Below are 12,756 nucleotides of genomic sequence, written 5' to 3'. Positions count from 1 at the left end.
TGCCCCCAAAGTGGATAACCTCACATTTATCCACATTATACTGCATCTGCTATGTATTTACCCACTCGCCTAACCTGTCCAAGTCACCCTGCAGCCTCTTAGTGTCCTCCTCACAGCTCACACCGCCACCAAGTTTAGTGTCATCTGCAAACTTGGAGATATTACACTCAATTCCATCATCTAAATCATTAATATATATTCATCACATTGCTGTTTATGGGAGTTTGCTGTGCGCAAATTGGCTACCACGTTTCCCACATTACAACAGTGACACACTCCAAAAGTACTTCATTGACTGTAAAACGCTTTGAGATGTCCGGTGGACGTGAAAGGCGCTATATAAATGCAGGTCTTCCTTTCTTTTTACAAGGGGATCTAAATCTGGGCCCTTTCGTTACAATTGTGGGCTGTAAACCGTAAAACAGCAGTTACTAGTGCCTTCAGGAGAGATGCTGAGAAAGCCCCCATGTGCAGAATGAGAATTAAATCAAGGAGTCAATGATTTTCTCTCCCGGTCACTGGGATCCTGAAGCCTACTCATTGTTCCTTCACAAACATGGTCGCGCATGCGCTCTACGGTTCGACCGATGAAGATGACGACGCAAAAACCCTCAGCCTTTCTTTACAAAGATGGCTGCCGTTAACCTGGGCCTGTGACCGGGAAACTCCCCCAGAGCTGCAAGTTCTCATTCGGGGCTTGCAGCCTACACCATTTGTTGATGGAGCCCACCCGCGGGTGGGGTTACTCCTCCGCGCCCCGCCGTTCACTCCCCGCTGAAATATCGGGCTCCGCGCATTTGTCCGCCTGCGACTTCAGTCTGTGCACCGAACACCCTGGCAAGTACCCCGCCTACACACTGGCCTCCTGTAGTCTGTGCGGCACATTCTCCCCCGCTGGGAATGCTGGGCAATCACCTCGCCATTGAAAGGCTACTTTAGTGAATATAACATGATTTACTGTGATTGCATCGAGAACTGAACCATGTTCAATATGGCAGTTAATATTTGTTTCTGATGATCTTAATAAACCCCTACAATTGGCTGGACATTAATATTCTTCATTAATATTTAAAATAAATATTTTCTTCTTTTCATTTTCTTTAAATCTTGACAAAATCATTTTTGTTTCAAACACACTGTGTGAAATATTTGATTTCACTATGATAAGAGACGAATTGATGTGCTGTTACCGACTGTTCCCGAACTTTTCTTACCCTAGATTATTTCAGTTCTCAACGAGTTCACCTTCTACCACATCAAACCCAAGCCTGTTCTATTTGTGTACATGTCTTGTCGGTGTCATAGATTGAACTCACTTTACACTTATTTGAAGTTCCTTTGAACCACCCCTTTAGAGAATTATATTGCATAAGATGTGAAATCAGTTATTTTCTGTATCATTTATCATTTTTTTGATCCAACTTAGTAAAAATCCTCCACAAATAATGCATATGACAGGGGACGAGTGGGAGAAACATAGTAAATAGGTGCATGAGTAGGCCATTCGGCCCTTCGAGCCTGCACCGCCATTCAATGAGTTCATGGCTGAACATGCAACTTCAGTACCCCATTCCTGCTTTCTCTCCATACCCCTTGATCACCCTCGTGGTAAGGACTACATCTAACTCCTTTTTGAATATATTTCGTGAATTGGCCTCAACAACTTTCTTTGGTAGAGAATTCCACAGGTTCACCACTCTGAAGTTTCTCCTCATCTCAGTCCTAAATGGCTTACCCCTTATCCTTAGACTGTGACCCCTGGTTCTGGACTTCCCCAACATTGGGAACATTCTTCCTGCATCTAACCTGTCTAAACCCGTCAGAATTTTAAACGTTTCGATGAGATCCCCTCTCATTCTTCTGAATTCCAGTGAAGACAAGCCCAGTTGATCCAGTCTTTCTTGATATGTCAGTCCCGCCATCCCGGGAATCAGTCTGGTGAACCTTCGCTGCACTCCCTCAATAGGAAGAATGTCCTTCCTCAAGTTAGGAGACCAAAACTGTACACAATACTCCAGAGGTGTGGCCTCACCAAGGCACTGTACAACTGTAGTAACACCTCCCTGCCCCTGTTCTCAAATCCCTTCGCTATGAAGGCCAACATGCCATTTGCTTTCTTAACCACCTGCTGTACCTGCATGCCAACCTTCAATGATGTACCATGACACCCAGGTCTCGTTGCACCTCCCCTTTTCCTAATCTGTCACCATTCAGATAATAGTCTGTCTCTCTGTTTTTACCACCAAAGTGGATAACCTCACATTTATCCACATTATACTTCATCTGCCATGCATTTGCCCACTCTCCTAACCTATCCAAGTCACTCTGCAGCCTCATAGCATCCTCATCGCAGCTCACACTGCCACCCAACTTAGTGTCATCCGCAAATTTGGAGATACTACATTTAATCCCCTCATCTAAATCATTAATGTACAATGTAAACAGCTGGGGCCCCAGCACAGAACCTTGCGGTACCCCACTAGTCACTGCCTGCCATTCTGAAAAGTACCCATTTACTCCTACTCTTTGCTTCCTGTCTGACAACCAGTTCTCAATCCACGTCAGCACACTACCCCCAATCCCATATGCTTTAACTTTGCACATTAATCGCTTGTGTGGGACCTTGTCGAAAGCCTTCTGAAAGTCCAAATGCACCACATCAACTGATTCTCCCTTGTCCACTCTACTGGAAACATCCTCAAAAAATTCCAGAAGATTTGTCAAGCATGATTTCCCTTTCACAAATCCATGCTGACTTGGACCTATCATGTCATCTCTTTCCAAATGCGCTGCTATGACATCCTTAATAATTGATTCCATCATTTTACCCACTACCGATGTCAGGCTGACCGGTCTATAATTCCCTGTTTTCTCTCGCCCTCCTTTTTTAAAAAGTGGGGTTACATTGGCTACCCTCCACTCTATAGGAACTGATCCAGAGTCAATGGAATGTTGGAAAATGACTGTCAATGCATCCACTATTTCCAAGGCCACCTCCTTAAGTACTCTGGGAGAGGGGAGAGAAGGGAAGCGGGAGAGGGGAGAGAGGAAACTCAGGGAAGATGGATCTCATTCTTCCAACCCCCTTTACACCCATGCCCAATTTCTCAGAAAGCTGAGAGCGTGTGTTACAAGGGACATCGTTGGAGTGGATGAAATCCAGAATTCACGATACTGTCACTATTCACTTCACACCCAATAAACCTGTTAACAATCCGTGACCCACACACAATGCCCCATCTATGAAGGGCAGGGGTAAGGTCGTGCACTTGCGCTAGGGTACGGGACTTCGGCCAGTGGAGGGTGCACTTGTGCTGGGGTAAGGAACTTTGGCCGGGGGAGGGTGCACTTGTGCTGGAGTAATGGACTTCGGCCGGGGGAGGGTGCACTTGTGCTGGGGTAATGGACTTCGGCTGGGGGAGGGTGCACTTGCCCTGGTGTAAGGGACTTCGGTCGGGGGAGGGTGCACTTGCCCTGGGGTAAGGGACTTTGGCCTGGAGAAGGTGCACTTGCGCTGGGGTAAGGGACTTCGGCCTGGGGAGGAACTCACTTGCGCTGGGGTAAGGGACTTCAGACGGGAGAGGGTGCACTTGTGCTGGAGTAAGGGAATTCGGCCAGGGGAGGAATGCACTTGCGCTGGGGTTAGGGACTTTGACCAGGGGAGGGTGTACTTGCACTGGGGTAAGGGACTTCAATTGGGGGAGGAATACACTTGCGCTGGGGTAAGGGACTTCGGCTGAAACTTGGTGGCTTTTGCTGGGTTGTTCAAGGTCTGTCCTCTCTGGCCACTGAAGTCAAAATGGATTGAATTACAATTTGCAAAGTCAGTCAGAACTTGGGCTGGGCGGTTTCAGTTACACATTCCAGAGAAATTTCAGGGTGACTTATCTTCCAAGGGGACCAATCAGCAAGAGGTCATGTGATAATGGAGAGCCAATCAGAGACAAAGTAGCCATTTTGGCAGTATAAATAAACACGCCCATTTAAAAAGTACTTGGATATGCACTTAAAGAGCCACAACCTACAGGACTATGTACTGAGGGCTGGGAGGTGGGATTAGGCCGGGGAGCTCTTTTTTGACCGGCACAGATATAAGTCCATCTGTGTCGTCATTTTCTATGATTCTATGACACAGAGCTGTGTGATTGGTACAGTTTGTATATTACTTTTAAATTTGAGTTGTCGGCTATTCGAATTTGCTGTAACTCTAATGCCGGATATAAAAGAGGGGAGATTTGTGTTTAAATCAAAGGGTCTCCTTGGAGCTTCTCGGAGAGAAGGAACTGCTCAGCTTGAAACTGAAAAAATGTTAGAAATTTCCAATCAGCACTTTTTGACCAATTTTGACTCCCACAGGGATGGGGAATTCTATAAGGAGGAGGAACTGGTCACAATTTGAAAGGTATTAAAGAATTCGAGGGGCTCTTATATTTGGGACTTTTACTTTTTTTGTCCACTCGAGGAGTTGGATCATGGACTTCCTGCTATGAATATAGAGTTGGATTATTGAGCCGTGACTTGTTCATATTTTCTGAAATACATTTGCTGAGTGGATTTAAATTCAAGACCAGATTTGCAGACACGATTCTCTATTCACACATCGAAGGTGAGAGATGCCGTGGGGCACACGCGAAGTACAGTAGCTGAAAGTGTTTAACAGACTGGGTTTTGTGTTCAGTGATTCCGGGCTTGTTACCGATACCTTCCCTGGATACCAAGGCTAGGAGAGGCACTCTGGAAGGTATGGGAGCTGGAAATTGTCCATGAGAGTAACCGAAGGTATGACAACTCATATAATCTGGAGTTAGAAAGTAGAAAATGCCCAAAAGTGGAACAGTCAGTAACAGGACATCAAGTAGTCTATGCTTATCTTGGAGTCATCAAATAGACACACTGTTATCTGAAACATCAAAATATTAAACTCCAATGACAGGGGTTATTAACATCAGCAGAAACAAACTACAACTGTCAGAATGAACACCATTCAGATGAGATGTGATTAACAGCAGCAATAAGCAGAATCCAATCCCTGCAGTCACTTGTGACCTCGCTGGTGTCTCAGCAGGGTGGATGACTGAGTGAATCCCTTCCCACACATGGAGCAGGTGAACGGCCTCTCCCCACTGTGAACTCGCTGGTGTGTCCGCAAGTGGGATGACTGAGTGAATCCCTTCCCACACTCAGAGCAGGTAAACGGTCTTTCTCCAGTGTGACTGCGTTGGTGTGTCAGCAGACCCATTGTGCTTTTAAAGCTCTTCTGACAGTCAGAACATTTAAAAGATCTCTTATCAGTGTGAACAAGTTGGTGTTTACTGAGGTTGGTTAACTGAGTGAATCCCTTCCCACACATGGAGCAAGTAAACGGCCTCCCCCCAGTGTGAACACGCTGGTGTGTCAGTAGGTCGGATGACTGAGTGAATCCCTTCCCACACACGGAGCAGGTGAATGGTCTCTCTCGAGTGTGAAATCGCTGGTGTATCAGCAGGTGAGATGACTTAGTGAATCCCTTCCCACACTCAGAGCAGGTGAACGGTCTCTCCCCAGTGTGAATGCGCCGATGAGTTTCCAGATAGGACGGGAAACTGAATCCCTTCCCACAGTGTCCACATTCCCACGGTTTCTCCGTGGTGGGGGTGTCCTTGTGTCTCTCCAGGTTGGACAATCAGTTGAAGCCTCGTCCATACACAGAACACGTGTACGGTTTATCCCCGCTGTGAATGGTGCGATGTTTTTTCAGGCTATGTAACTGGTTAAAGCTCTTTCCACAGGCAGTGCACTGGAACACTCTCACTCGGGTGTGTGTGTCTCAGTACTTTTCCAGTCACACTGATGTTGGAAATGTTTTCCCACAGACAGAGCAGACAAACGTTTTTCCTGCCACATTCAAAGGCCGATGATATTCAGATCCTGGTGAATTGTGTGACTCCGTCAGATCTTGACATGATGTTTGGTTTGAGTTTCCCATCTGCAAATTCTCACCTTCTAACACCCTGTAAAAGGAGTTTTCAAAAATTACCACTGAGTATAGGATATAAATTCAGAACAGACAATTCTAGTTTTCATAAAATCATAGAAATTTACAGCACAGGAGGCCGCCATTTGGCCCACTGTGTTCGTGCCGGCTGACAAGGAGCTATCCAGCCTAATCCCACTTTCCAGCTCTTGGTCCATAGCCTGTAGGTCACGGCACTTCAAATGTACATCCAAGCACTTTTTAAATGCTATGAGGGTTTCTGCCTCTACCACCTTTTCAGGCAGTGAGTTCCAGACCTCAACCAACCTCTAAATCCCCTCTAAACCTCCTGCCAATTACTTTAAATCTATGCCCCTTGGTTATTGACCACTCTGCTAAGGGGAAGAATGTTCCCGATGTTGGGGAAGTCCAGAACCAGGGGTCACAGTCTAAGGATAACAGGTAAGCTATTTTGGACCGAGATGAGGAGAAACTTCTTCACTCAGAGAATTGTAAACCTGTGGAATTCTGTACCACAGAAAGTTGTTGAGGCCAATTGGTTTGATATATTCAAAAGGGAGTTAGATGTGGCCCTTACGGCTAAAGGAATCAGGGGTATGGAGAGAAAGCAGGAATGGGGTACTGAAGTTGCATGATCAGCCATGATCATATTGAATGGCGGTGCAAGCTCGAAGGGCCGAATGGCCTACTCCTGCACCTACTTTCTATGTTTCTATGGCCTTCCTATCCACTCTATCTCGACTCCTCATAATTTTATGCATCTTAGCCTCCTCTGTTCCAAAGAAAACAATCCCAGCCTAGCCAATCTTTCCTCATAGTTAAATTCTTAGTCCAGGCAACATCTTGATTAATCTCTTCTGTACCCTCTCTTTCCTGTAATGTGGTGACCAGAACTGTACACAGTATTCCAGCTGTGGCCTAACTAGTGTTTTATACAGTTCAAACATAAACTCCCTGCTCTTGTATTCTATGCATCAGCTAATAAAGGCAAGTATCCCATATGCCTTCTTAACCACCTTATCTAGCTGAGCACAAAAGTAAAATACTGCGGATGTTGGAATTGGAAATAAAAACAGAAAAAGCTGGAAATCTCAACGGGTCAGGTAGCATCTGTGGAGAGAAACAGAGTTAACGTTACCGGTCGATGACCCTTTGTCAGAACTGGCAAAGGTTCAAAATGTAACAGATTCTTAAGGAAGTGCAAGGGGCTCTGAAAGGGGGAAGGGAGGAAAGAACAAAGGAAGGTCGGTGATAGGGTGGAAGGCAGGAGAGATTTGAGACTAAAGGGATGATGGGCCAAATTGAGATGGTAATGGCACAAATTAGTAAACAACAGATCAGTCTAGATAGGGTGTCAATAGCGGAATAATTACAGGCTGCCATGGGAAACAGAGAAAAATAATAAAAATAAAAGTGGGGGGTAGTTTGTAAAAATAAAAAGGGAGGAAAGGGAACAAAATATGAGCAGAGGGTGAGGTCTGAAATTGTTGAACTCGATGTTGAGTCCAGAAGGCTGTAAAGTGCCTAAACGAAAGATGAGGTGCTGTACCTCGAGCTTGTATTGAGCTTCATTGGAACAGTGTAGGAGGCCGAGGACAGAGAGGTCAGAGTGGGAGTGGAGTGGAGAATTAAAGTGACAGATGACCAGAAGCTCGGGGTCATGCTTACGGACGAACAAAGGTGTTCTGCAAAGCCATCACCCAATCTGCTTTTGGTCTCCCCAATGTAGAGACGACCACATCGTGAGCAGCGAATACAGTATACTATATTGAAAGACCCTGAAGGAGTGTTTGGGGCCCTGGACAGTGGGAAGGGAGGAGGTAAAAGGACCGGTGTTGCATCTCCTGTGCTTGCGTGGGAAGGTGCCGTGGGAAGGGGAGGGTTGCTGGGGGTGACTGTGGAGTGGACCAGGGTATCGCAGAGGGAGCGGTCCCTTCGGAATGCTGAGAGGGGAGGGGAAGATGTGATTGGTCGTGGGATCATGCTGGAGGAGGCGGAAATGTCGAGGATGATCCGTTGAACGTGGAGGCTGGTGGGGTAAAAGGTGAGGACAAGGGGAACCCTATCATGGTTCTGAGAGGGAGGGAAAGGGGTGAGAGCAGAAATACGGGAAATAGAAAGGACACGGTCGAGGGCCACATTAACCATGGCGGAGGGGAATCCTTGGTTGAGGAAAAAGGGAGGCATATCAGAGGCACTAGTGTGGAAGGTGGCATCATCAGAGGAGATGAGACGGAGACGGAGAAATTGGGAAAATGGAATGAATTCCTTACAGGATGCGGGGTGGGAGGAAGTGTGGTCCACATAGCTGTGGGAGTCAGTGGGCTTATAGTGAATGTTTGTCAATAGTCTATTCCCAGAAATGGAGACAGAAAAGTCGCGGAAGAGAAGGGAAGAGTCAGATATGGACCATGTGAAGGGAAGAGTGGAAATTGGAGGCAAAGTGAATTAAATTTTCTAGTTCAGGGCGAGAGCAGGAAACAGCACCGATACAGTCATCAATGTACCGGAAAAAGGGGTGAGGAGAGGACCCAAGTAGGACTGGAACAAAAATTATTCCATATATCCCACGAAAAGGCAGGCATAGGTAGGACCCATGCGGGTTCCCAGAGCAACACCTTTAATTTGGAGGATGTGAGTGGAGTTAAAGGAGAAGTTGTTCAATGCCAGAACAAATTCAGCCAGGCGGAGGAGGATGGTGGTGGATGGGGCCTAGTTGGGCCTCTGTACAAGGAAGAAGTAGAGCGCCCTCAGACCATCCTGGTGGGGGATGGAAGTATAGAGGGATTGGACATTCGTAATGAAAAAGAGATGGTTGGGGCCAGGAAGCTGGGAACTGCCAGAGGGTGTCGGAAGAGTCGCGGATGTAGGTGGAAGGAGAGTGAACAAGGGGAGAAAAGGTAGAGTCGAGGTAGGAAGAAATTAGTTGTGTGGGGCAAGAGCAGGCTGAAACGACGGGTCTACCGGGACACTCCTGTTTGTGGAAGGAGATAGAAGCGGGCTGTGTAGGTTGGGGATCGATGGGTCTACCAGGACACTCCTGTTTGTGGAAGGAGGTAGAAGCGGGCTGTGTAGGTTCGGAATCGATGGGTCTACCAGGACAGTCCTGTTTGTGGAAGGAGATAGAAGCGGGCTGTGTAGGTTCGGAATCGATGGGTCTACCGGGACACTCCTGTTTGTGGAAGGAGATAGAAGTGGGTTGTGCGGGGTTGGGGATCGATGGATCTACCAGGGCAGTTCTGTTTGTAGAAGGAGTTAGAAGTGGGCTGTGTAGGTTGGGGATCAATGGATCTACCAGGACAGTCCTGTTTGTAGAAGGAGATAGAAGTGGAGAAGTGGGCTGTGTAGGTTGGGGATCGATGGGTCTACCAGGACAGTCCTGTTTGTAGAAGGAGATAGAAGTGGGCTGTGTAGGTTGGGGATCGATGGGTCTACCGGGGCAGTCCTGTTTGTGGAAGGAGATAGAAGTGGGCTGTGTGGGGTTGGGGGTCTATGAGGTTGGCGGCCGTAGAGGGAAGATCTCCAGAGGCGATGAGGTCTGTGACAGTCTGGGAAATGATGGTTTGATGTTGGGTAGTGGGGTCATGGTCCGGGGGAAGTAGGAGGAGGTGTCAGAGAGTCGGGAGACACATTCTATATTACATTGCCGGCTGGGTGAGGCATCCGCCATTAAATGTCGATCTTCCACCTGACAGGAATGTGATTGGAAACAGGTAAAATGTGTTTGGAGCAAGGACTACAAAATAAACTGAAACCCCAGTGCTTGGTGTCATTAAAAACAGTCACATTCAGTGTAGACGTGCCCACAATCAACTCCAGAAAATATTTAGATTGATTGAATGTTGTAACTGACGCCTTCAATTAATGGCCCAGAAATCCCTGTTACTTCTTCCCGCGGGCGTTCAACTAAAAATAGGAGAGAAGATGCGCACCTACCTTTTGGTCGAATGCCCGCCAGAGATTCCGGTCCTGAGACCTCCTCTTCTTGCGCAACGGAGCGCGTTCACATTGGAACATCCGCAGGAATCACGTGGACCTAGATACCCAATCACGGTAACGTATTTTCTCATTCATAGTAATAGGAGTTTCGTAAGTCTGAAACTCCTATTACTATGAATGAGAAACACCCCCAAACACCCAAACATTACATAAAACATTAAAAAAACACCTCACATAAATACACTATTGAAATTTAAGTTGATTAAAAAACATTTCTAAGAAAAAAAATGGCGATTTAAAAAAAAAATTTAAATTATGGTTTAAAATAAAATTACCTGAGTGGGCAGGGTTTTTAACATAAATATGTTTTTAAAATTTTTATTTTAATCATGTTTTTGATATGTTTTTTAAACTCTTACACCTATAAAAGTAGGCTATGCGCCTGCTTTTATCAGGCACAAGAGTTTTGAAGACATTTGCTGGGCAAGATATGCGTAAATCCCGCAATCTTGCCCTTGCAAATGTCCTCGCTCCAGATACGCATGAGATCTGTCAAGCCAGAAACTTGACAGATCGGGAAAGCCGGTTTTCAGTGCTGAAAACTGGCTTTTCCAATGCCTTCCCGGGTCTGTAGAAATTCGTAGAGACTGGGATTTCCATGCCAATGTTTAGTTTCCAACTGCAGCTCCCACTGATTGCACTGGTGAATACACATTAAATGGTACAACACTGAAAAGTGTAGAGGAACAAAGGGACCTTGGAGTGCAGGTCCACAGATCCTTGAAGGTAGCAGGCCAGGTAGATAAGGAGATTAAGAAGGCAAATGGAATACTTGCCTTTATTAGTCGAGGCATGGAATACAAGAGCAAGGACATTATGCTTGAACTGTATAAAACACTGGTTAGGCCGCAGCTGGAGTACTGCGTGCAGTTCTTGTCACCACATTACAGGAAAGATGGAAAAGATGCAGAGGATATTTACAAAAATGTTGCCTGGACTGGAGAATTTTGGCTGTGAGGAAAGATTGGAGATGCTGGGTCTGTTTTCTTTGGAACAGAGGAGGTTGAGGGGAGAACCAGATTGAGGTGTATAAAATTATGAGGGGCATAAAATTATGAGGGGCCTAGATATAGTGGATATGAAGGACATGTTTCCCTTGGCAGAGGGGGTCAACAACCAGAGGGCATAGATTTAAAGTAATTGGGGGGAGGTTTAGAGGAGATATGAGGGGAAATTTCTTCACCCAGAGAGTTGTGGGGTTCTGGAATGAACTTCCTGAAAGGGTGGTAGAGGCAAAAACCCTCACCAAATTATAAAAATACTTGGATGTAAACTTAAAGTGCCGTAACCTACAGAGCTACGGACCAAGAGCTGGGCAGTGAGTTTAGACAGGATAGCTCTTGGTCAGCCAGCGTGGACACGATGGGCTGAAATGGCCTCCTTCCGTGCTGTAAATTTCTATGATTCTATGACAATCGCCATCACACATTCAGTGGGAAGCACGTACCCACTGCTGAAAGGCACAACCAATAAAGACGGTCACTTCACCACAATTAAAAAGAAACTCAACAGATTAATTAGTATTTGCTAGGGTGATGATGCACTCCAGTCCCTGCGGTGCCCACCGGTTGCGGCAGACCAACTACAGTTCAGGACCATCAGACTCAGCATTAACCCGGCCCTGGTGATTGACGGCAGCTCCAGGCAAATAGGAAGAATGGGGCGGGGCTGGAAGAACAAGCAAGAAGTTGGTCCTCCAAGCAATCAGTGTGTGAGGGCCAGGACTTGCAGCACCCAGTGGGCGGGGCTGAGCCCGGATTTCCTTCATTGGCTGAAACACTGCATCATTTTTAAAGCTGATTTCTCTCAAACTCCAGGAGGAAACGGTACCTTTCTGTTGTGGCTTCAAATAGCCGAAACTCTAGTGTGGAGCAAACGTTGCATGAGCGGGAGGGTGGGGGAAGGGGTGAGCGGGGGGGTGGGGGAAGGGGTGCGCGGGGGGGTGGGGGAAGGGGTGCGCGGGGGGGTGGGGGAAGGGGTGCGCGGGGGGGTGGGGGAAGGGTGCGCGGGGGGGGTGTGGGGAAGGGGTGCGCGGGGGGGGTGTGGGAAGGGCTGCGCGGGGGGGTGGGGGAAGGGCTGCGCGGGGGGGTGGGCGGAGGGCTGCGCGGGGGGTGGGCGGAGGGCTGCGCGGGGGGTGGGGGGAGGGCTGCGCGGGAGGGTGGGGGGAGGGCTGCGCGGGAGGGTGGGGGAGGGCTGCGCGGGAGGGTGGGGGAGGGCTGCGCGGGAGGGTGGGGGGAGGGCTGCGCGGAGGGTGGGGGGAGGGCTGCGCGGGAGGGTGGGGGGAGGGCTGCGCGGGAGGGTGGGGGGTGGGGGGAGGGCTGCGCGGGAGGGTGGGGGGTGGGGGGTGGGGGGAGGGCTGCGCGGAGGGTGGGGGGAGGGGTGCGCGGGAGGGTGGGGGGTGGGGGGTGGGGGGAGGGCTGCGCGGGAGGGTGGGGGTGGGGGGAGGGCTGCGCGGGAGGGTGGGGGGAGGGGTGCGCGGGAGGGTGGGGGGAGGGGTGCGCGGGAGGGTGGGGGGAGGGGTGCGCGGGAGGGTGGGGGGAGGGGTGCGCGGGAGGGTGGGGGGAGGGGTGCGCGGGAGGGTGGGGGAGGGGTGCGCGGGAGGGTGGGTGGGGGGGAGGGGTGCGCGGGAGGGTGGGTGGGGGAGGGGTGCGCGGGAGGGTGGGGTGAGGGAGGGTGAGGGAGGGTGGGGTGAGGGAGGGGAGGGTGGGGTGAGGGAGGGAGGGGTGGGGTGAGGGAGGGAGGGTGGGGTGAGGGAGGGAGGGTGGGTGGGGTGAGGGAGGGAG

The 12,756-nt window shown here is 48.9% G+C and overlaps 1 protein-coding gene across 1 annotated transcript in view; it reads right to left on the bottom strand.

Annotated features, from left to right (window-relative positions):
- Positions 1-12,756, bottom strand: part of LOC139273797 (zinc finger protein 850-like) — a 167,305-nt gene that overhangs the window by 56,422 nt on the left and 98,127 nt on the right. The window contains exon 5 of the mRNA XM_070890895.1: positions 5,047-5,198. Coding sequence (XP_070746996.1) covers positions 5,047-5,198 — 152 coding nt within the window. The remainder of the gene's footprint in view (positions 1-5,046; positions 5,199-12,756) is intronic.

This window comes from Pristiophorus japonicus, chromosome 9, assembly GCF_044704955.1.
Source record: "Pristiophorus japonicus isolate sPriJap1 chromosome 9, sPriJap1.hap1, whole genome shotgun sequence".
NCBI lineage: Eukaryota > Metazoa > Chordata > Chondrichthyes > Pristiophoridae > Pristiophorus > Pristiophorus japonicus.
Note: the sequence above shows the minus strand (reverse complement) of the source record. Positions and strands in the feature narration are given on the sequence as shown.